At 37.6% G+C, this 26482-nt stretch overlaps 1 protein-coding gene across 8 annotated transcripts; it reads right to left on the bottom strand.

Annotated features, from left to right (window-relative positions):
- Nucleotides 1-1104: 1104 nt before the first annotated feature.
- Nucleotides 1105-22980, bottom strand: LOC129886569 (mediator of RNA polymerase II transcription subunit 12). Of its 8 annotated transcripts, none has more exons than XM_055961310.1 (14): nt 22552-22980; nt 19877-19999; nt 19383-19576; nt 17114-17173; nt 16923-17028; nt 15869-15937; nt 15094-15147; nt 14759-14866; nt 10737-10886; nt 10301-10648; nt 7799-10185; nt 4508-7105; nt 3782-4109; nt 1105-1984 (listed from the first exon to the last, which is right to left on the bottom strand). In XM_055961310.1, exons 3-14 carry the CDS (start codon nt 19499-19501, stop codon nt 1526-1528), a joined length of 6786 nt encoding a protein of 2261 aa, XP_055817285.1. In that variant the 5' UTR covers nt 19502-19576; nt 19877-19999; nt 22552-22980; the 3' UTR covers nt 1105-1525. The 8 variants fall into 8 exon arrangements, with proteins under 8 accessions (XP_055817285.1, XP_055817284.1, XP_055817280.1 ...); XM_055961309.1 differs by having other exon boundaries at nt 19383-19585; nt 19886-19999; XM_055961305.1 differs by having other exon boundaries at nt 19886-19999.
- Nucleotides 22981-26482: the final 3502 nt, after the last annotated feature.

The following is a 26482-nucleotide window of genomic DNA, read 5'->3' as shown; positions in this document are numbered from 1 at the left end:
TTCATAATTTAAACATTACTTAATCCGGATCTCTCTCTATATATATATATATAAAAGTAGGAAAAAAAGTGTATCTTTTCCAAATATATTAGAGGTATGGAGAAATCAAACCTAAATAAGTCATCTCAATCAGCATACTCATCATGAGTCTACAAAATTAATCATCTGACACTTTTGATATCCCAAAAACTTTTGTCCAAATCGATAAGTATTGAATTTCAATTTCATCACCCTATAAATCATATATTAGCATATGGTTAACAAAATAATTTTAAAGATTATAGATCATTTTAAATACCATCGTGCAAATAACATAAAAGCTGCTTAAATTTCTAATTTGTCACCTCTCTGCAAATTTATTATGTCCGACTTGGAACAGATTAGGTCATAGGAGTACGCTGATAAAGAGCAACTACACAGAAAGAGCTTTAGGATGTGTTACGTAGGGAGGAAAATATCGACTTTTATATCATGCTTGATTGGTTAAATTTTTTGAAAAATATTTCTCAACAAAACAATTTTTCTAAAAAAAAATAACAATAAGTAAAACAACTACCCTAATAAACGTGAAAAGACATGTTCCACATTAATTTGTCTAGATTAATTCAACCCCCATCCCCAAAAGAAGAAGGACACGTATAATCAAGAAACCCCAAACAACAATTCCTAGAAAAATCAACAGAAAGAAACAATAGGAACTCAATAAATTATAAAAGCAATTTCCCTTGCCCGTTGTCATCTTTGGAAATAACTACTAATAGAAAAGCTCTGCATAATCTGCAAAGAGAATATTATCAGTCGTGCCCTAGACAGTTAGAATAATAGTAAAAGTGCAAAATCATCAGAAATTTCAAACCCCAAGAAAAAACGACACTTCAGAGTGCATACAAAACATAATATCATAGCCACAATGAACTTACACAAGCACTTGGGACTGAATATTTTCAATAGGTCTATAATGATGAAATGCAAATGCTAATCAACAGCATCAAAGCCTCTTTTCTTATTTCACTTTTTTGGGTTGGAGGTGGGGGGTAGAGTCTGGCAGGAACAAGAAGATCAACTAATGAGAGCATAGATATTTCGCAAGAAATTTTACTCTGATTTTGAGGATACAAAATGACTTTGCATATCATGAAACAGCTACATATCGTTCCTTTGGATATTCTAATCAGCTCAACATAAGGAAAACAATAGTTCCAATATGTACAACAACCACCAAACAGCACCAATATTTGGGCAATCTAGGAAGGGGCTTAACGAACAAGTTAGTAGTCGAGCTGGGTTCTAAAGCAGTTGGATGGGCAGGCTAGAGAAAGCTGCTTCGCGTTTTGTCTGCAACCGGCAACCCAATGCCCCAGAAAAGAATGGGCCTTCTAGCAGCTTCATATGCCACCAAAGGCAAACAGAGCAATGCTCTGACATGGTGATTCCAGACACCAAACAAGTGCATAGGGTTAGTTAATGAAAGACCTGTCTCGGTTCTGCTCCTCACCCAATTCAAAAAGATATTGTGCAACTCATATCAGCTATCATCATCTACTGCACCTATATATGTGAGATCTGCCCTTCTCACCCTTACAGTTCCTTTAAGCCAGTTGGATGCTTTCAGATTGGCATGATCACCCCCACCAACCAAGGGAGAGTTACTGGATGAGTGGCTTGACCCTGCCCCGTCCTCTAAAAGAATCCATGGATCCACCTCATGATCGTTCTCTTGCTGTGATGATACGTGCTTGGCCTTCCCAGCCACACTCGTGGCAGTTCGTAATAATGAACCTGGATTCCTCTGAGTTTGGTTTGAACCATTAGAAGAGTGCAATACAGATACTGGGTTGCTGGGTAGAAGAGAACTGAGAGCAGCAGGTGCTACGGACGGGGGCTGACAAGATATTGACAACCGAGCAGAAGGGAAAAGAATTGGCATGGCACATTGGATGCGCCATCTGACTGTTTCAGGCAGCTGCATCCGATCCAAATCATTCTGCACCAATCAAGAATATAATGGAGCACCGTCATGTAACTTATTGACAAGTATACATCAGAGCCAGCCAAAGAATGGACAACTTATAGAATAATACATTCTAAAACAATGGTTATTTTCCATTCAAAACGATCCAGGAAAAAGTTGGTTAGGGAATTCATCAAACTTGAAAGAAACATTTATTAAGTCAATATAAGCAAAGAAAAAAAAAGAACATTGAAACCCAGCCAAGAATCTACAGAAAAGGAACATGGGACACTGCGATACAAGCTATTAGAAGAGAGGTGCTTTGCATAAGAAGAAAAGTTACTAGATGTAATTGGATCATGACAACATCTTAACTATTCTATTGCTTGCAATTGATAGAACTGTCTAATATGGGCTTGGGGAAAACAGTGTAATGACAAGAGGTTCATAACTATAATTTCACAAATCATGATCTCACAGAAACAAGTCTCCGTTATTTGTGTTTTCAGTTACTCTTGGAACAATGCAACTATTTCATCTCACAGAAATAGACTCTGAGAATCAAACACAACCAACCTTCACATGGAGATGGATGTATATCGTTGGTAGGTCATTCTTTTATACACCATGCATTTTATGTCATGTGGATACTAAACTGGAAAACACTTCATTCTAAGGAAACAAACTCCAAGCCTAAACTAAAATCTACTCCAAGATACCACCATATCAAGGGTAACGGACAAAATATGGTGAATGCAAAAGGCCTTAAACACGTTGGTACAAGAAAACCCAGCTAAGCTTTAATGAAATAATAAGCTTCTCAATTCTCTCCAACTCTCCTCCCATTCTTCCAATAACATGGTGCCAGAGCAAGTAGAGGTCATGAGCTCAAAGCCTCACAGCCACTGGCCAACAAACAGTTTCAGGTGCTTGGCCCAAGGAAAACTGGGAAAAAATCAAGGTCTAAAGACGCGTGTTGAAGACCTAAAATAAATTCAAAAAATAACACCCTTCTGCCAGCTTAAACTTTTAGATAATGCAGCCACACATTTCAACAACGAGAAACCCATAAAAATGAACTTTGTTCTCGTGACATCTGCAACTTCTAAATTACAAGCACATTATAGAAAAACACAACACTAAAAGACACTTCCATGAAGAGAGGATTGTATTACAATAGCGCACCTGAACCAAAGAAGCAAAAATGTATCCTACTCAGCTCACAGGAGTACAGGACTCTTATCACATCTAGAAGTGAGTCAGCTTCATCTACATAACTTTCTTCCAAAAACAACTGATCTCTTACCCAGTCTTTTCTATTTATTCTTTGATGAGTAAGCTTTTATCCAAATTATTTCACCTACACTGCGACTTTAGAATCCCATTCCATTGATATAGCAACCTTAAAGACATTTGCATGATTAAATATTCCCTCACCATTAGCTATCTGCATAGATTCTATTTTAAGTATACGCTGGTGGTGGCTGCATCCAAGGTTCTTTACAAAGCGTGCCAAAGAGTAAACCTCATTGATAAAAGGACCACTCATTTACACATGATTACATGAAGTCTCATTTTACTAGTATTTATACTAAGGTGTTGTATTTAACAAATATGTAATGGCTGCTTAATATGGAGAGGAAAGAATATATCATTTACACGCTTTTACACCACAACATGAAGTTGGACCTGGAAATTCACCATTTTCCATCTGGTAAAGTGTTTCCATTTAAAATACTACCTTCATCATAAGGCTACTAACTCAAGATACAGATGTACTAACTAATTCTACCAGACTCTGCATATTAAAGGTCAAAACAAAAATCATACCTGGAGACTCTCAGCTACCTCACGTTCAAACACAGAGTAGTCCTTGCTAGATTCACTGGGTGACTTAGAGCTTGATTTCCACTTGAGCCAGCGTGGTTGGTGGCTACTCAACAAACCATGCAATAACAGTAATAAACGATCAAAGAGACTTTCTAAGGACATAACCACAGAAGCAGTAGCAGAAGCCTCCACAAGTGAATCTACTTCTCTCTTCGAACTACAAGCTTGATTAAAGGAGTGGCTAGCATCTTCGTGCACAACCCTACTTCCAAGGATACGTAATATAACTGACGCAAGCACATGTCTCATATTACGCCCTGATGGCTCCCTGACACAGTCAAATATGACGATTAGCATTATATATAGACAAACTTCCTGTTACTTTAGAAGATATAATTTGCATACCACGATGGGTATATTCCCTAAAATCAGCAATTAATGGCAAGCAATAATGTGTGTTGCATAAAATTAACTCACCACAATAACTCTCTTATCAATACAGTAGATTAGCTGCAACCCTAACATAGAAACTTAATTTAATTGCATAAAACTACGACTGCATATCAGCTAATCACTATATTGATTTCTCAGGTCGTGGAATATCCAAGTATTATATAGTATGGGCTTCCATGAAGAAAACCAGAGGACAGTCTGACACAGCTTTATTTACAGATAGTGTGGTATGTTTGAGCAATGGCGAGAACTCAGTCCACAGCTTGTTCTTACCTATCTGCATATATTATAGGGAATAGTCTCAGGATGAACTGCAAACGTAATGACAACGATGCTCGCAATGCTGCAGGTGAAGGTGGTACTGTTTCTGCTGGACCGGTGGCTCGTCTGGCTAACCCAGGACTGCTACCTCTCGTTCCCTTGCGGCTGCTTTTAGTTGTTGGACTTTCAATTCCAGAAGCAACTGTTCCAGCAGGCTTGCTTGCTTCACGAGTAACTGCATTGATCTGTTGCTCAATGAGGTTCATCTGTTTGATCATATCACTAGCAAATGTGCTTCGTGAATCATCTGAAGCTTGATCCAGACAAGGAAGAATTAGATCAACAAGGGCTCTCTCAGTGACATGCTGCTGACTGACATGGAGCCTTTCAACATCAACAGTACGACCAGACCCCTTCACAGGCCGCTTCAAGGTAGTCCCTTCATCCACCACTTCTCCTTCTTCTATGGAGGAAACTTCAGATTTGAACTTTTCTCTCTTGCTTGTTGTGGGATCAGAGTTGGTAGTACACCACCCCCACGGCTTCCAATATTGAGCTCTAGTTGAAAGACCTCTACTTACAGCAATATTATTGAGCCGCTGACGAACAGATTTCCTACCTAAAAGAACATCGTTGCCTCCAAGAAACCATTTAGCCTGTAATAGCATAGAATCCTCAAGTGACCTCCCCAAAAGATGTACAACTTCAGAAAAAAGCGGAGCAGCATCAGGTCTAACAAGCAACCTCGTAAGGATCATTTCAATAATGTTGCTCTCGTTCTCTGAGACCGATGCTTTATCAGAGTTGGGCGAGAGGGATCTTAAAGCTTCAACTAAAGAGAGATCATGGGCATCCAGCTTCTCAATTACAGCTTGCTCGTTCAAGAGGAGCCTAAGTTCAACCCATTGCCAATGAAACTTGGCAGGCTGCAAGGTATCCAAAATGTATACTAGCTTATCAAGAAGCTTTGTCTCATTTTCAGCACAATGGAACTTTGACTCTCCTTGTAACGCCACCTGATTTCCGTCATTCAGTTTAGCAATTGTCTGTGGTATTCTACAATCAATAAGGGCATTCAGGAAAAGCCGGGCACGGAGTGGCACAAAGGCAGAAGCCTTTGAGCGCAAGTCAACACCACTTGCTTCTAACAGGGATGCAAAATCAGAATCAACAGCATCAGAAGCTATGAGTTCATAAAGGCTATGTGTGTCTCTCAAACATACTTCGCGAAAGGGCAAGTGCTTTATAACATCACCAAAAGCCAACACTAAAGAGTGATGCAAGTGCTGAACCTCATCACGTGTCCCAGAACTTGCATTGAGAATCAATGGCCTCCATAGCACAAATGCAAACATTGAATATGCAGGAGGGAAGACCAAGTTTACAGGTAGCATCCGCTGCATTCTAAATAAGGGCAGAATAGAAGCTTCACCCAGAAGGTCTACAATAAATCCATCCGAAACTGTTCTACAGTTCCCCACAAGCACCCTAAACCAGTGGACAGAAACTTCAGCCAAACTATCTGCTTTTAATGTCCCAACTGAACGTGCATTCCCGTTTGAATTGGACCTCATACTCCTCACAAAATGGACAACATCCAACCCATCCTTCAATCTGAAGACGGAGACCATCCTCTCCAGGCTAGAAACTCCCTGAAGAATTGCCCCGATAACAAGTGCAGACACAGCTGCAGATATTTTTGCAGCCCGCCCAATGACCCTACTTGAATTGTTGAGAATATCACTGGACAGATTACTATCATTTGATTCCGGAGACAACTGAAACTGAGACCGAGGAGCTTTTCCAGGAGAAGAAAGTTGTGCAAGGGCAGAGGATGTTTCAGTAGCAAGAGCAACTTCAAAGACACGGCTTTGACGCTCTCCGAGAGCTTCCTTAAGTATACAAAGACATATTACATGAATACGTAAGATGCATCGTGCAAACTGCAACGAAGCAGAAGTGGATGAACTCGGGTGATTATTACTGGCAGTCAGATCAGGAATCTTTGCTATGACTTGCCCAACACTGATAACAATTGCAGATATAGCGGAGGAAACCAATGTTGGGTCTCCTTCCTGAGCAGCACCACCTGTCTGCCTCATGCAATCCATTAATCCCATTACAATCTGCTGACCAATCTGATACACATCTTCCCATTTTTGGAATCCAGGAATTTTTCCAGAGTTGGGCCCAAAGAGCTTTCTGTCTTTGCCATAGAAATAATTGACAGCTTCATCAACCTTTTTTTGCACAATGTCTCTCATGCTCAAACCAACCCTAGATACCCGAACACCAGTTATCTTCTGACGGAAGTAATCATCTGGATCCTGCACTCCCACTGGGACACCAAGTGGAAATCCAAATTCTCCATCCACCAGTCTTCCAGATTCAACTTCAGAAGCAAGTCTCTTGTCAAAGGTTGACTTGACATTCTTTTCCCATTCAGTAACACTGCCAACACTACCATACTTCTTCAAGAGGTACCGCGCGTAGATTACGACTGGTGAACCTGAAACTCTTCCATTTGACGTCAGAATAGTTTGAGCACGATGCATTACCACTGACAATGTTTCAGGAATAAGGTCTGCAGCAACAATGATGCCTTCATACCTGAACCAAAGACATAACAGGAGGTAAGGAAAGATGGTCCAATAGTTCAATCCAACATCCCAAGAGTGTAGTTCGACACTTGACTAAGCAGAAGACACCATAGAATAATTCAAAACCAGATAGCAATAGAGAATCAAAAAATCTAGTGATAGTTCCAAAAGATGGCCCAATAGTTTCAAGCCAATAACCTAAGGATGCAGTCCAACCGATACTAATTCAACCAGAAAACAGAAGAGAAGCAAATATCTTGTGAGATTTACCCTAAATCTGAGTCCATTCATAAAGTAGCTACTAGAGGAGACTAAAATTTATTTAAATAAGTACAGAAGTTCTGGCTTATAGGTAACAAGTTGAAAACAAGTTTTATCTGCACAAACTGGACTCCACCATCCAAATTGATCTACCAATACTAAAGGAACTTCATAAATGATGATGTCAAAAGAGTTTGAAAGCATTATGCACATGAAAATAAGAGAAGTAATTCGTTGCGCTCATCTTTTTTTAATTGACCCTTAACATTGAGAAAATGTAATTTCTACCTTTTACCCAAGATGCAGCCAGAGCTACAATACACATGTTAATAACCAATCAACTAGAATTGACAATGGCAAAACGTTCAAAACCTGATAACAAAACAACTGCAGAAAAAGAGCTAATGCCACTATCCTAAATGACAAAAAATAGAGAGCTCACCTCCGCATAGATGATAGAAGATATGCTTCGCCTACTTCACAGGCATTGTTTTCTGTGTTCTTAGGAATTGTTAGAATGTTCCTACTACCATGAACTGTAGCACTGCAGCTGCCAAGAACCTTAGGTAACAACCACAAAAGGAACCTGGCTGCCAAAACTAATTCATCACAAGCATCAATCAGATATAACACTGCTGATAATTCATCTTCACCAATCTTCCAGCGCACACAACTCCGTTCATCAGCAGCAGAGAATGGTCGACCATATTGGCCAACCTTAGTCACAGTCTTCTCGGACTCTTCCACTAGCTGCTTTACAATACCTATCAACCACAGAGTCATGGTCCTTTTATCTACAAAACGTAGCCTCTTCAAAACTTTCCCAATAGAAACAACATCTCCATTAAGCATTCTGATACCATCTGCTGACTTGGGAACACTACCTTCAATGCCAGGCCTGTGATGTGGGCAGCTAATCTTACTATCACAAACATGGCTTGTGGATGCTCCCTGACTACCTTCAATCCTGGCTGCAGCCAAGTGTGCAAGACTCTGAGTTTTACGGACAATTTTTTGCCGGCCCCTTGAAGCTGTCTTGGCTGGTTTAGGAGGTGGTTCTGCTCTAACAGACTCAATGGACTTCTGGCCTTTTCGCATCCACCAAGTCTCTTCATCGTCTGATGGATTTTGTGGATAGATCTGACTGTAAGAGCTTTTCTCTTCGCTTAATTTTTGTTTCTTTGCCCTTCTGCATTCTTCACATCCAGGTGTTCCTTCACTGTTATCCATCCCGTTGCTACCATAAACAACAGCCTTCTTCAAACTTATCTGAGAGTCATCAACTCCAGTATCTGTTGACGAAGAGCTTGGAAATTGCAGCAATGCTGTAATTGACCTTTTCAACTCTTCAAGCTCAAGACCTCTGCCAACATTTTTGGACGACATAAAGGATCCAGACTCAGAAGATCTCAACTGATCAATGGAGGGAGCAGATAGACTCTCACTAGAGTTAGGACGAGGCTTACGCTTATGGTAAGAACTTCCACAAGCGCTGTTGTAGCTATCAATCATCCCATGAAGGACTAGCTTCCGTTCATTGCAGTAGACATTCACCACCTCTGAAAGGACCGGGGTATCAGTAATTCGAGCTTCTTCTAAAGCATCATGAACACAAGGACCAGGTAGGTGCTTCAAGATTTTACAGTGTCTTTTTTGTTTCACGGGATCAGAAAGAGGTCCATCCCCATTCATTATTCCACTAACAATCAGGTGCCTCACATATGCTTGTGGGTAAAAAATTCCAGCTCGGATAAGTTCGATAATCAGTAGTTGAAGACGCTTGAAACCTTCTGTATTTTGCACTTCATGCTGATCTATCCAGCACACAATAATATCATGCAAAGGGCTTGGGCTATCAAACATACCTAGGAAATCACTACATTTTTCACGGGCACGCCTTGAATTAGAAAGAGATTCAGAAGCACCACTAGCAGGAGTCCTACCAGCATAGTTAGTCAGCTGGCCAGGATCTTTTCGAAGATGGTTATTCTTTACAATTTTGAGGTCCCTGGGCCTTGATGAAATCTTCAGTTTCAAAAGCCTTACAGCAACATATATAGCAGAAAAATCCTTCCTCCCAGTGAACTTCATTCCACGTGGTGGGGCATAACGAAAATCCCTGAAATCACATGTTGCCCACTCACAGATGAAGAAAACGGAACAAATAGATGACAAAGTAACACCCCGGATATACTTGAGCGAGGAACGCAAACAGGAACTGACTTCTGCAAACCAACAATCATCAATAGAACTCTCATGAACATTCTCAAAAAGAAACTTATATGCCTCTCTCAAATCCCCATGCGCAAGGGCTTTGTCCAAGGCATGTAAAGCTTTGACAACACTTTGCCCAGGATGGCCGGGTCTTGCAGCCGTTGCAAGATGCTGTGCTCGCTTCTGAATTGAAGATACAGCACGACCAATGGAATAAGAATCAGACCGAACCTCCGGGCCCTTATCTCCAAGAAAATAAGCAACTTCAAAAGGGGCATTTTTAACCTTTCTAGTATCCTCAGTTACCTTTGAGTAGAGACTCCCATCAGTCACCACATTGGTCATCACACATGGTGGCATAGGAAAACAATCCAAAGCAACAAAAGTATCAGGCACAGCCAGCATCAGATATCGAAGCATCTCAACAAGAGCAGCCATAGTATAAGCCCTACGAGAGTTGTCAACAAGGTCAGATCCACCAGGAGAAGGTTCTTGGATAAAACGAATAGCTATTGCCACCAAAGTGCGCACACAAGACTGAGATAATACAACAGTGTCAATGAAACCATAAATTACAGGTAATAACAACTGCAGAACCCCAAGTAATTCCTTTTCCTGAAAAGCACAAGATAGAAGACATCACAATCTCAGCAAAAAACAGACAGAAAATAATTGGCCAACCATTTAACAATTTCATTGAGATAAAAACACATGTTTAAGCAGACAATACCTGTAGTTGGTTGAGCACCCAATCAATAACGAGTGATGGGATAAGCAACCCTTCTCTGTGATGCCACTGTAAAATGCGCACAACATACCACCATTTAAAATGCAGTGAAGGCTCTTCACAATCGATGGTACCCAAGGTTGGATCACTCTTGAGCTGAATTGATCCTGCATAAACCATTTGTGGCGACCGATCTCTAATTTGTAAAGCAGAATGGACACTGTTTCTTGAAATAAATTCATCCAACAAATATTGCAAGTAATCAATAACATCTTTTGTCCATTGCTCAGAGCGGGAAATATGTGTTTTGTCTGGCACCCCAGATGATATACTGGAAGAGCCAGGGCGAACCTGCAAGAATAAAGTACAATCTGATCCTTCTAATGGTACAAGTATTCAAATTTTAAATCCAGTATCAGCTATCAACAAATATTGTTACCTGATTGAGATAAGTGACTTTGACAAACCATGTTGCTCTTAGTAATGGCACGTTATTTTTGATAAGGACTTCAAAAAGTGACTTTCTCCTATAACCGTGGGGAACATGATCAGCCAAAGACTTTAGCCTTTTATGCTGTTGGGACAAACCCTGGGAATAAGTGCGAAGTCAATTCCAGTTCAATTTTTCTAAAAATTGTTTGTTCAGACAGCGCATCAAATATTATATCATAAGAACTAACAAGTAACTTCAAACAAAACAACTGAAAGAACAGTAACGACTGAGCTTCCACATCAACAATATATACACTTCCCTACAAACTAAACCTTAAAGGACTGCCCAAGCCATTGTAGATGAAGTGAATATCTTAAGTGTAATAACAGCAATAGAATGCCAAAACTAAGAGGCCGATCCAAGTCAATGAATTCATCAATATTTTCTAGTAACTTCGGTTGGTGCACTCACCTAGGAGTCCAGCAAATTAAGAGCAAGAAAACATAAGTGATACAAAAATATTGCATCCAATACACACAGAAAATGATGAAAAATGACAAAATGGAGAGACTCAGATTTAAGTATTTTCCTCTGGCTGCTGAAAGCTAAAGCATGTCCTTTTCCAGTCTTCAGAAAAGAGAAACTTAATCGAGTAGAGAAGGAATGTCGACTGCATGGGATTAGATGTTAAGTATATAGATTGGGACGATCTACTCGAGCAAGAAAAGGCCTAGAAATCATTCAGAATTCCAAACCTAGAAACTTCACTAGAAACTCTAATCCAATCGCAGGAAATCCTTTGATAACCCGGATTCCTATTTCTCAATGATATTCCACGATCAAGACAATTGGGGAAGTAGAAGGAATGAAAAATAAAGACATAAGATGGGCCAGAGAACCAAATCCGTTCATATATGTATTCTACCCAACTACTTGCTAGTGTTGAAAAATATAATACAACAACAACAACCCAGTGAAATCCCACAACATGGGGTCTGGGGAGGGTAGAATGTACGCAGACCTTACTCCTACCAAGGTAGGACGGCTGTTTCCTGGAGACCCTCGGCTCAGTAAAAGCATAAATGCATAAAAAATGTTAGATAAGAATAGAAAATTAAAAGCTTTATGAGAAAAACAACAAACAAATAACGAATAGATAACAAATAAATACAAATAAATAAATACAAATAACAAATAACGATTAAATAAATAATGAAAGCGTCACAGGTAAAATAGAGTAATCAAAGCATAGAAAGCAATAAATAATAACAGAAATAACAGAAATCAGAAGTCAAAGTGCAAGAGATCGTAATGCACTACTACATCCATGAATAGAGAAGAATAACGAGACTATGAACTAGCATTCTACCCTAATGTGGGTCCTCCACACCCTCCTATCTAAGGTCATGTCCTCCGTAAGCTGTAACTGCGCCATGTCCTGTCTAATCACCTCTCCCCAATACTTCTTCGGCCTACCCCTACCTCTTTTGTAACCATCCATGGCCAGCCTCTCACACCTCCGCACTGGGGCATCTGTGTCTCTCCTCTTCACATGTCCATACCATCTCAGTCGCATTTCCCGCATCTTGTCTTCCACCGAGGCCACTCCTACCTTGTCCCGAATAGCCTCATTTCTAATCTTGTCGCTCCTGGTGTGCCCACACATCCATCTCAGCATTCTCATCTCAGCAACTTTTATCTTTTGAATGTGAGAAGTCTTAACTGGCCAACACTCCGCCCCATACAGCATAGCCGGTCTAACCACCACTTTGTAGAACTTGCCCTTAAGTTTTGGTGGCACATTCTTGTCACATAGCACTCCGGAAGCGATCCTCCATTTCATCCACCCTACCCCAATACGATGTGTGACATCATCATCAATCTCCCCGCTGCCTTGCATGATAGACCCAAGATACTTGGTATAGGGAAGAAACAACGCCTTCACTGTGAAAGATTGTTATCATCAAATATGTTTTCAGAACCAGACCACTGAACTTTGGCCCTGGAAACTTATTGGTAAGACCAAAATGCCGACCAAGATCATCTGTTTTTGCTGGATTGTTCTCCAGGAAGCATGTTCAATACAAGATAATCTCAACAAAAGAAGCCTCGATCTGGATAATAAATGCTATATGTCTCAGAATAGCACAGAAACAGTCAATCACTTGTTCCTTCACTGTGCAGTGGCCAAGGTCCTTCTGCTGCATTTTTGGCTCATAATGGGTCATGCCACATAATGTGAAAGAAGCCTACACAAGCTGGAATACATGGAGAGTTGATAAGTCCATCAAGAAAGTCTGGGTGATGATCCCTGGAGTTATTTTTTGGTGTTTATGGACTGAAAGGAACCGTAGGTATTTTATGGGATCTCAACTCCAAACCACTCTTTAAAGCTAGATGTTTACTTATGTTGTCCAGTTGGGTCAATTTAACCCTGTATTTAGCACTGAACAATTTATAGACTTTGTTAGCTCTCTAGTACTAGTTTGAAGATTGTAAAGGAGCTAACAACTTTTGCTCATGCTCTCTGTGAACCTTTTGCCTATTCTGTAATTTTGCATCTGCTTGATGCTTTTAAATGAAATAGCTTACAACAACAACAACAATAACCCAATGGAATCCCACAAGTGGGGTCTGGGGAGGGTAGGATTCATTACTTCATCAAAAAAAAAGGATGGCTGGATTGGCTTTTTAAAAGTGGCTTATTAGTTAAAAGCTAAAAGTCATAAGTTGGGAACACCCAACTTTGGCTTTTGGCTTTTGGCTTTTTTGGGTACTTTTTCAGCCTAAAAGAAGTGCTTAAAAGCACTTTCTGAGTTATCCAAACACTTCCAAAACTAAAAAAGAGCTTAAAAGTCAAAAGCCACAAAAAATAAGCCAATCCAAACACCCACTAAGAACTAGCTTAAACCAGAACAAGACCAACCATGATTCTAGTCCTTACTTCTCTCTATACTCCGAGGAATAAAGGGGGCTAGACCGCAATTCCCCAAGAGAAATTTTCATTCCGTTTTTTTTCTTTTACATAGAAATTTCCGTCCATCATGAAAAACTCTATCAGGTTTAAGCTTTAAATTGATCCCGTCCATACTCTATGTTTTCACTTCAAAGAACCTCAACTCTTATAGAACCCCTAGTTTGTCTTAAAAAGGATAAATTGCTTAGTCTGGGAATGAAATGGACTCAATAAAGCTGAATGGTCACATATATTCATATCTGACTTAAACTAGTTTGGGACTGAGGTGTAATTGATAAATTATTCCAAGTGAAAATGTTGTAACTCAGAGGGCAGAATGCAGTAATCTCCAATGAAATCAACACACGCAGGAAAACAAATGTGACATGTATGATAAGATAGCTACTTGTCCCCCTCCCTTTCTGATTACAAAATCTGAACCATTCACAGGTTTGGCTTGATACTACCTGAATTAACAAAGATGCTTCAGTAAATCAGCTTTACAACCATGACAGAGCATGGATAGTATAGGGAAAATCCACCTTTAGCTAAAAGCCATCTGTTATTTTAGTGAAACTCATCCATTTTCTACCCCTAGAACAACTTGGACAGTGAAGATTCATTCAACCAACCCGAACGATTGGGATTGAGGCATAGTTGTTTTTAATTCGACAAATCATCCCGTGCAGATTAGTTAAATAATCCAAATCCTTCTGTTTATCAAGTCCAAATGAACTTCGCAATCCAAACCAAATGGGCCCAAGCTCTTTGCCAACTATCAACCACTATATATGATAGTTAGTCAGCACCTGTGTTAGCTTGAACTCACTCTCTATTGTTCATATACGACAGGACCACCATAAAAACACAAATGGAGAGGACATGTTAACTGTTTTGCTAGTCGTAGTGAAAAACCTCATCACATACACTACATACATTTCTGTATCATGCTGAGCAACTACACACTGTTTTTTTCTTTTCCGATTCAATGATTTAAATCAATAAGAACATTCAGATGCCATATTTCCTCAAAAAGCCAATTCACGAATTCCTGATAAGATGGAAGGCTAACCTCAATCCACTTCTTCCTGAACTCTTCTCCGCAAGATCTTTGATCAGGAAAGATACCAGGTTTCGTCAACTGTAAGCCCTCAAGAGGAACTCCATAAACCTGACCTGCCTGCAATGTGAACAAATTCATGTGATCACCAGGTTAGCTTCATGCTTTTTGAAAAATAGATCTTACATTACATGGAAAGGACAAATGTTAATTCATTAAGTCCAGAAGTAATCAAGAGACTACAAGCAAAAGCCCTGATCCGTAGTAAAAGATTACCATATAAATATTGATGATTGGTGGCATAAGCTCCAAGGCAAAATAAATACCATCAAGACAAAGCATATTACCTTTCGCTTCTGAGCTCGAGACTCATTGATAGCCCTGTGACATTTTCTAATTGCCTGCAGAGCGACAGAGAAAAACTAGTCAGTAATTTTGAAGTGGCAGACCTATGAACATCAACAGCATACCCAGAGTAATCCCAAAAGTAGGGTTTGGGGAGGTTAGAGTATACGCAGACCTTACCCCTACCCTCATGGAGGTAGAGAGGCTGTAACCGAAAGACCCTGGGCTCAAGTAACTCATATCAAAACAAATTTAAAAGGAGAAACATCAGTAATGAAGCATTGCAAATAATAGGAGAAGCATTCTAAAGCATACAGAGAGAAAGAACAGTAACCACAACAACATAAAACGATAACCGAAGCACAATAAACATGTAGTGGCAGAAATCAAGGGACCAAAAACTACGAGAATAGTGCTAATACTATTGGTATGCAAGGAGAAACCTATCTCGCTGGACAACGAGACGACGCTCAACTACCTACTAACCTACCATCCTAATCCGCACCCTCCTTAACTTCCTATCTAAGGTCATGTTCTCAATAAGTTGGAGATCCGCCATGTCTTGTCTAATCATCTCTCCACAATGCTTCTTAGACCTACCTCTACCTTATCCTTTCATCACAGCCAACCTCTCACACTTCTTCACTGGAATGAAAAACCAGAATGACATATATACACTTCTTGAAATGGAAAACAAGGCATATATACACTACAACAGTCAATAAATTGCACATAAAAGGCAATGCACAGTCTAAATATATATTCTCAAAAGTTTACCTCCTTGCACTTAAAGATAACAGGCTTTGTAAAAGCCGGAAGCTGAGTTAATGATATCTCTTTGACTTCCTGGCAACATGACAATCAAAAAACCAATTACACAATTAGTCTTCCAACCAACTGATCCGCAAGAGCCAAGGAAGAAGAAGAGCTATAAGGCCACAAAATAAGAGAAAGGCGAGAAATGAAGGCACAGAAAAATGCAGGAGAAGAAAATAACGAAGTAAAAATTCAATAAAGAAGAAAACAGAAGAGGATACTGGTGAGGAAAAAAGTGTGGGTTTTCTAGTTCATAGAAAAATAGAGGAATGAAAAAATTACTGGATTTATAATCACCAACTCTGCACAATAGAGGCTTATAGTTCTCCTATTCCATAAGAAAAAACAGATCATGTTTCTAGTATACATTAAAGAGCATCCTTTTATTGATGAAGCTATTAAAGGGCATTCTTAACTGTGAAAAATGCTGAATCCTTTCTATACGGACTTGGATAGGAGCCGGGAACTAAAGCACCACACCAAAAACTCTCCTCCACGGAACAGTTAGATCTGCCGATAGTATTACCCAAATGGGGAACTAGATCAAGCATTAATCAGTCAAATTAAAGTCATAACGCTTGGTTGCGAATAGGCAAGGAGCTCTTTTTCATCATGATTATCTGGTTAAACAGCGGATCATTTGAACAGTTCTACACATATTTAGGGTGAATTATACCACATATTTCATGTTCCCTACTATGCATAAGGCCACACCCTCATCGTAGTCTCGCTATTACAAATTCACCTAGACAGGACAGCACTTCATGTATTCTTTTACCAGCAGACCATGAAAAACCTAAGTGTTAACTTATTAAATTCTCCATAATGCAGATATGTATTTATTTGGGGAACAGGAAAAAGGAAAAGAGGATAACTTGTAAAATTGTCATGGTGAAGCACCTTAATGTTGTTTAATAATAGAGCAGTTGGCTTAAACAAAGTTGGGCATTCAGAAACAAGCAGAAAAAATTATATTCATGCAAGTACAACAAAAATGAACAACACAGAAGAATACCTCAAGGCCTTCAACAGTCTCTCGGTAACCGGATTGGACATATTCTTTGGTCAATGTCTCCTCAGGGCAATTAGGAGTCTGAGGAAGAAAATCAGGTGGTCCAAGTCTGAAAAGGAACTACAAAATTAGCAAAATGATACCATCTAAACAGAAAAGTATACAGTTTTCACAATTTATAATCGCCAAGTTACCTGGAATTAAGATGTTCCTTGTCACACTTCAACTTAAACGGGATCAGTTGTAATGGCCGTCTACAAGAACAGATCATGCAATCTTAGTCTCGCTTTTTTATAAAGTAATAATTTTATTAAAAGTGGGGGAATGAAACTCTTGTTTATAAGAAGTATACCAAAAATAAGAAAATGTACATAAAGATATGCACCTAATCATCTACGTATAAAGGAACCTCACGAGTGCGCCAAAAAGAAATAAGGGATAAGAGGTTATTCCTCAATTGTACAAAATTCCATCTCATCATCTTTAGCTTAGTCTACCTTGAGGGAAAATTAAGCAAGAAAAAGGAACTACGGATGCATGGAATCCATAAAACCTAATATTTGAAAGAAAAGCTTAGGTCTTATATAGATTCAGATTAAATTTCTTCTTTCCTTTCTCAAAAAACATTTTTTCACATTTGCACAGTGTTGTGCAGTTGTGCTTGTGCTAGTACATGGGGAACGATGAACAACAAATATTTTTTTCACATGTGATGATTATGTGAGATTTCACTGGGTTGTTGTTATTGTTGATGATGATTATGATTATGATGAAGACATCCAAGAATTGCATAAATGATAAAACTGAGAGCATGTTTACTTCTGATGAAACAAGCAATATTTTTTTTGACATACGTAACTCTTTCTATTTCTGTAACACAGTACATGGGCTGATGAAACAAGCAACATTGAGGTGAGTTGAGTATACTTGATGTCTATTTTTAACTTAAAATTTCAAATAAATTGTCAGGTGGAGTAAAATGATCATAGGAACACCTAGATGTTGTCTTGGTCACCAAGCCATGACATCAAACTTTCTGCTGGCACTCTAGGTAGTCTGACTAGTTAGTAAGGTAGTGAAAGCATGAAGGTTGACGACATCACCTTGCAACCTTCAATCTTGAATACAATAAAGATTCAAGAGATAAATTGACGCAATGGGTAGATGTCTTGCTATAAGGACTTGGGGGATCATTTTGGGGGTCACTTGTAACCTGATAAAGGATTAGATGATATAGAGAAAAATCTACCCTGCTAATTAGTTTGTTTATTTTTTAAAATAAACAAACCCTCCTACTAATTATTTTTTTGCTGTAAAACATTGCAGTACAAGACATCCTACTAATTCATAAATTATATTCCAACAGAAAAGAGGATGACATAGTAAAAGACTGTTTCGTAGACATAAAAACAGGCAACCAAATTCATTCATTTCATTTCCCCAAAACCCTAATGTGACCACTCCATTTCCTTCCCCATCTTCAACTCACTTGAGGCAACCTCCAGCACAATCCGCAACCTAATCTTGACCAGAAAAGTCCTTGAACTATATATGTGTGCTATTTGTTCTTTGATAGGCTGTTTAGTTGCATCTGTTATAAAAAAATTGTGTTATATCTTTTCCTACTTCTTGTGTTTCCTTTGTTATGCCTGCCATTGAGATGCATTTGATAGATGGAAATTGTATTTGGGATGACAAATCAACTGTCGATAGATTTTCTTGAAGAGTTTGTACTTAAAAAGGTTGAACAATCCAATGACTATCAAACAACAATTTGATTTAAGGGTCGGGGGAGGATCCCATTGCTAGTCCAATATGCCAACCGCTAGACATTGCTTGTCAGGCTGAACTGGCCAGTAAACCTACTACCCATCATAATACACCATTTTCCCGGGATTCTAATGCCAAGAGACAGTAGAAATTCTACCATTTGATCGCTGATTTCTCAGAAATTAATGCAATCAAACACTGCATCCTGAGTACACATGGCAAAAGGTGCTTCAATTCACACTTATGATCCATTCTGGTTACTTTATAAAATGGGTAATAGAACTAATGGATGAGAAAGCGTCAAACATGTCAGCTTCTATCAATTATATTTGTCTTCCCTCCATGATTTTGAATTCCCCACTAAATGTTCCCTTTTACCATTGACTTCACCAATAGTTCTTACCAACTTGATGAATTCATAGACAAAAATGAAGTGACCAAATTCAGGATCGTGTATTATTTGACTTACCTGCAGTTTATCCTGCCTTAATCAATCCATAAACAAATATAAGGTGAAACTCACGATGATCAGTATGTCAGACGCTGACAAAACCAGATTTTTTTACATGTAAGGCTGACATGTCCAGATTGTTAAAACTGACATAGTATTAGTGAAATAAGCTTCTGCCATGCTATTAAAAGCATGTCAATACCGTTACTCCTGAAGAAATTCCACATTAAAGGAGATATTACCTGGAGAAATTAGGCGGAAGGGAGGCTGATTCCACCCGAGATGGATCCCTGGCTGACGGCCCCCCAATAGTGCTATTGTTAACTGCACTAGTGCAGCTGCCACCATGATACCTTTGCATCTCTGCAAACAATCACCTGCATACTGCCTCCAGCATCGGACAACAGTAGGATGTATTCCAGTCGAACTGCAGGAACTGTTACAACTGTAACTACAAAATTATGTAACAAAATAGGAATAGTAACAGTAATAACAACAACAACTAGAGCTAGATTTCAAAGAAGGCAATATTCATTGTAGAAATGCACAATTGTGTAAAAACATATAAATATATGTATGTGTGTTTGTGTGTGTGTGCAAAATAAATATTTGATAACGATGTGTATGTGTGTGTGTACACATACAAGTATGCATATATTGGAGTCTCTCTCTCTCTCTTTCTCTTCTCTTTCTCTCTCTCTCTGTGAGTGTGTGTGAGAATATTATATATATATACCAGCATTACATTATTAGCAGTCTCCTATCAAGTATCAACACTTTGAACAGCCTGATCCCAGTGCTTCTATACAATTGATCCGACCTTCAAAAGATTGCCTTCAAAGGGCGGTGTTTGTCTGTGCTGCAGATCATGTATAAAAATAACAAATCAAAAGCAAAAGAGTATTCAACTCCTATTCCAACGTAAATTTGAAATTTAAATGGTCTCTGAAGTTGCTACCTATAAAGGTATATTAGCAGAAGATAATGGACATTTACTTCTATTTTATAATCTTACACCTTATAAAGGTACTTGGGCAGAAGATGGTTTCTAATTCCTAGAGTTATTATAATTATTCACATACATTGCACATAGAATTCCAAGAAATTTACTTACATCGAAATCCGACACTAATGCAAACTGAGTGAATCTTACCTTTCCGCCATTTCTCAACAATCCAAAGATAGTAACTAATCCAACTACACCACATTGCACATTTTGCAGTCAAAAGATACAGAATGTCCTGATTAGCCATCATTGATAGTCTGGAAAAGTTAGAGAAGGAACTAGATCCACCGGCAGTCGACGTCAAGGGTTTTGCATAAGTAAAAAAACCTACGGATTCTAAATCACTAATGAGATCCTCTTACCAAACTGGTCAAACATTTCTCGCAATGCCAAACGATAGTGAATAAATAACAGAACGTCCAAAATAATTATCCACTATTACAGTAATTTCAATTAATCAATCAATTAGGCCTCAATCCCAAACTAGTCGCAATTGACTATATGAATCATTTATATCGACATCAAGGGTTTTGAGTAAAGCAAAAATAAAACTACAGATTCTCAATCACTAATGAGATCCTATTCCCAAACTGGTAGGACATTTCTTGCAATGTCAAACGATAGTGAATATGTAACAGAACGTCCAAATTAATTACCCACTATTACGGTAATCTCATAAATCAATCAACTAGGCCTCAATCCCAAACTAGTCATGATTGACAGATTGACTATATGAATCCTTTATATCAACTGTTGAGTAAAGCTAAAAAACTATAGATTCTAGGACCCGTTTGCCCATGAGAATTATTCACTTTTTTACAGAAAAAAATTTCACTTTATTTGAAAATCAGCGTTTGGTCCAAAAATATCCAAATACAACTTGAAGTTGTATTTGGAATTTAAAAAAAAAAAAAAAAACTGCTTTCACTTTCACGATATTTTCCTTTTTCAGATTTTACACTAGTTTTTTATTTTTTATAAAAATGACCGCTTTTTTTATTTTACCAAATAAGTATTATTTGCAAAACCTATAAAACAAAACAGAACTCCAAGTAAAAAGTGAACAAATATTTGTAATACTATGTAGTAGCTCGTATATGGGATATTCAGTGTCGTCAATAAGTTTCTAAGGCATACTTATCCTTGCCAATGAGCCTCTTCTACAAAGGCAACACTAAACAATTGATATTTCATGTCATCGTAATTTTATTCAATTTCTTTGTTCAAATATTTACTATTCATTCTTATAATTATTAGTCTTGGACTAAAAATGTATATCTGTGTATTTTCTCCCTTTGCTTTCATTAAAGCTCATGCTTTACTTGCACTTAAAGCCCCGACGGACCTTAGAGCTTTTTTGCGCTTGTTGCTTTTGATAACACAGTATCTATTATGAGATATTACTTTTTTAGAGCAGTTTTGATTGTATGTTTCAAATAAATTAGTCAAGTTGGGTGATTCTGCTAATTTTTAGCAATTGGGGGTATAAATCATATTCATAAAAGTACATTCAAAGTCTTCGCAATAGATATGGACAGACACAACTCCAACTCCAACTTTAAAAATTCCAGATAAAGTGAATAATATTTGGTTTCCATGGCCAAACACCTACTAAATCACAAACGAAATCCTCTTCCCAAACAGGTCAAACATTTCTCACAATGCCAAATGATAGTGAATAAATAACAGGACGTCCAACATAGTTACCCACTATTACAGTAATCTCAACTAATCAATCAACTAGGCATCAATCCCAAACTAATCGCGATTGACTATATGAATCCTTTATATCGACGTCAAGGGTCTTGAGTGAAGCAAAAAACCCTACAGATTCTAAATCACTAATGAGATCCTCTTCCTAAACTGGTCAAACATTTCTCGCTATGCCAAACGATAGTGAATAAATAACAGAACATTACAGTAATCTCAATTAATCAATCAACTATGCCTCAATCCAAGTAGTCGCAATTACTATATGAGTCCTTTATATCTATGCCACTCTATTTGCGCTCATTTCATTCCAACTCGACATAACACTCCATATCTTTAATGGCCACTTAATAAAAGGTTCTCCAAATAGCACAGATACACATACATACAAGTCATACAAACGACCACAGATACTACAGTAATCAGACGCCCAAGAAAATCATTACTCTTAAACCTAAAAGGGCAAAAAAGTTAACTAACTATTACAGGGGGAGAAATCAATGCCCAACCCTCCAAGTAGCTTCAGTAGCATTAGCTGAACAGATAAATTATCTACTAAAATGCACAAATTTCCATAATTTCAAAAAATTAAACTCATTTAACCATACCCAGAATGTAACAAACAAAACCCAACATAACAGCACTCCAAAAAATTTAAAATTTAAGCAGTTGTTTGATTAAGCAAAATAGATCACCTGAATAAATCAAGAAACGCCACAAACCGCGGAATCTACCACAGCTAATCACTTGTGATTCTCAAGATTACTGAGGTTTGAAAAAAGAGGGGGTTTTGAAACTGAAAGTGAAAGCTAGGGTTTTGGTCCCCCAACTCCCAAAAAAAAAAAGGGATAACAAAATTCGACGATTGCGAAGCAAAAGATTCAGATTTCAAGTATAAAGATGAAAGCTTTGGAAGATTTAGGGATTGGATACGAATTTTATCGAACGATTCGTATATAGATGTAGCAGTATTTTTTGGTGTATGTATAGGTTCGATGTATAGATATAGAGAGAGAAAGTGCAGAGACAGATAGGAACAGATTGAGTTAAAAATGTTGTAGTGAGAGAAAGAGGGAGAGAGGGAGAGAGAGAGAGGGCTCTCGGATTTGAGGAAAGCGTGGGGGTGAGAGGGGTTTTGACTCTTGTGATGACGATGGTGTATACACTTGTGTTTTTGGCTCACTCTTCCATTATTGGTAATTTTAAGAATTACTTAATAACTTGTGTAAATAATATCTAAAATATGACTCACTTACTATAACAATTATTTAAAATGTTGGAAATTTTTTAGACCAGGATTTTTTTTTCTTTTTCCTCTGATAAGTACAACATACAACATAATATAATCATGATATTCTAATGAAAAAGAATTATAATATGGGAGAATTACTCTGCGAGATTGTTATTGTTTACACTATAAAATTATATTGTAATGTTGTTGTTGTTGTGAATGTTTTATAAACGAAATTGGCGTAAACATAACTAGAAACGCATGAATAATGAAAAGATATATCACAAGATAGTTAAGTTAGTTCAAAACTTACGATATATAAAATTTTAACAATTCAATTTTTTGAAGTAATGTGCGATTGTTTTTTTTTTAATAAAATATGACATAATCTAATTTTGATATTTTAATAGCATAAAATGATCATAATATGAGAGTTTTACTATACAACGTATGTGTGTGTTTTACCAACAAAGTAAATATAAATATAACTGAAAACTCATGAATGACGAGATATAGTACGAGATAGCTTAGCCAGTTAAAAACTTAACATGTGACAAATATTATCGTATCTGACTTTAATAATTGAATTTTTTGAGGTGATATAGGATTATTCTCGAAATAAAGTGTAATATAATTTAATTTGATATTTTAAGATCGTAACCTCAAATTTTATAATATATGATTGTTGTGTGTGTGTGTTTATATATAAATGAAGGATTTTATTACCAATAATGAATATGTACAACTTGATTTAAAGCCAATTAGGTTAAACAAAAAAGCATCACTAAGTACTTTATGATGATCATGATTCGACTTGTCAGGAGGACGACTTCATTTGCTACAATTCATGCCAATCAAATCATATAGGAATAGATATTTAGCTCCTTCAATGTTTGTTGCTTTTATGCTCTATGAAAGACATTTTGGATCACATGTTTTGCAACATTAAGTTGGGTCTCCTGAAGTAGGAGATTGTTTTCATACATGTCATAACCCAGTGAATAAATTTATCTGGAAATGAAAATCCATCAATAGCCGTTCAACAAAATATTTCATTCAACGTTCTTTGTGCGTGTTTTACTAACAAAGTAGATATAAGTATAATTAGAGACATAAATAACGAAGAGATAGAGCACAAGATAACTAAGTTAAAAAACTAAGAAAATGAAAATTATTATTGTATTATAATTTAACAATTGAATATTCCGAGGTGAGATAGGACTGATCTTTGAATAAATTACAATATTATTTAATTTTAATATTCTAATAACGTAAAAGGATCGTATTATGAGAGTTTCTAATATACAATGTCCACGTCATATGTTTTACTAATAAAGCAGTTGTAACTACAACTAGAAAAATAAAAATAGAGTAAAGATACAACTACTAAGATAATTAAAAATTTAAGATATAAAAAGTATTACCGTATCAAATTTTAACCATTGAATTCTTTTAGGTGTGCTAAAGAATAAAGTACGATATATCTAATTTTGATGCTTTAATAACATAGAAAGGCCATAATATGAGAGTTTTTAATATGCGATGTATGTGCGTGTTTTACTAGCAATGTAGGTGTAAATGTAACGACATGTTCGCGTCGTTATGAATAGGCTAATGGGAAAGAAATTTGGGTTAGAAAACTTCGGGTAGTAACTTCAGAAAAATTGATTCTAGGTCAGATTTGGATGAATTCTGAGTCAGGAGAGGTATAGGGCGACCTTGGATAGGTGGGGGATCGAATCAGTAATCTGAGTTAGTTAGCTGATAGCCAAGACGATACGGAGCATTTACGGCTTCGCAAAATCGTATTCGGGCGAGTAAAACTCCCGAAATTGGACTTGGCGTGAAGGGTATAATTTAAAACGTCTTGTGGAGGGGGGGTGTTTTGAAATGGGAGTTTGGAGCTCAAGTTCCGAACTCTCTATTTTTGTGCGACCCGCCAGAGCGGGATGGTCCCACCAGAGCGGAATAGATGCAAACTTAAAGACGGGAAAAAATCCAGAACAGTTATTTTGACTCTCACTTCGTTCTTAAGAGTCCGGAAGCAACCTAGGGCAAATTCTTGGTGATTTCCACCATATTTTGTGTCTAAGGTAGGTAAATCACTTCCTTACTTCGTAATTCAATTCTTAGAACCTAGAAAATATGATTGGTAATCATTGGGGGAGGATTTTGGACTGAAACTAATTGTGGGAATTAGCCCTAGGGTGGGTTAGGATCATAGGTTTTGTCCTAGGAGAGGAATTATGTTATAATTCATGTGAATTAGGCTATTTTATTGATCATTTGTATGTATGTGACTTGTTTTAGACTAAGAACAAGTAGAACGAACCTGAAAAGGGAAAATTCTTACATTTTAAAGTGGTTGAAGCTTGAATTAGAGGTAGGTGATGGTTTTGTTTCCTGTATGAGTTTCATGTACTTGCTAAATTTCTTCATAATATGGATATGTGTATATGAATAGGGAAGCATGCTAGAAAGTATGTGAAATGATCACCTACTGGCCTGATTTATGATGAACCTATTCTTGGTGGCATAATGTTGACTACTGAATGTAATTATTGTTGCTTGTATATTTGGATCGGGTGTCACGTTCCGACACACAATTGAATCAAATGTCACATTCCGACACACATTTGGATCGGGTGTCACGTTCCGACATAAATATTGAATTCGGTGTCACATTTCGACATAAATTAAGTGTTTGCAAGTCTCATGAGAGAACTCTTATGTGAAGTTGTATGATGTTGAGGTTGTTGAACTGTGATCTTGCTGAGTATTGTCTGAGATGCAATTGGTTAAGTTATTTTGTATATATGTGCTTATTATGTTGAGTTTACTTGTCCATGACTCGCTTATTGGCTAGCTGCGTGATCCTACTAGTACACTATTGATTTTGTGTACTGATACTACACTTGCTCTGTCTTTGTTGAGTACATAGCATATTCAACCATCTACGGAGAGATTTTGCTTAGAAGAGTAAGAAGTTGTTCAAGTGTGAGCTAATTCTTTCAGGCTGCCGTGGACTCTCTATTATTTCTAGTCTTTCTTCGGGACTTAGATTTCAAACACTGGTTTGATTCATGACTATGCTTTTGGGAATTGCATTTCCTCTCTCGACTTTTTAGTTGTTCAGAATTTTGGTACGATTGACTTTCAGTTCCTAGGATGTTCAAATTCCGCATGTTTAAGTTGTTGACTAGACTTTTCTGAGCTTATGGGGACTCAAGCTTATATCTTTAATTAAGACTACTTCTGCATCCTTATCTTATTTATCTACTGCATTTGCTAATTGTTGGGGTGTTGAAAATGATTTTTCCACAGGAGAATTAGTGTGGATGTCAGTCACTACGGTTTGGAGGTCGTGACGGTAAATAAAACTGAAACACATTAAA

The sequence above is a fragment of the Solanum dulcamara genome, chromosome 4 (genome assembly GCF_947179165.1).
Source record: "Solanum dulcamara chromosome 4, daSolDulc1.2, whole genome shotgun sequence".
Classification (NCBI taxonomy): Eukaryota; Viridiplantae; Streptophyta; class Magnoliopsida; order Solanales; family Solanaceae; genus Solanum; species Solanum dulcamara.
This window is presented reverse-complemented; position numbering and strand designations above follow the sequence as displayed.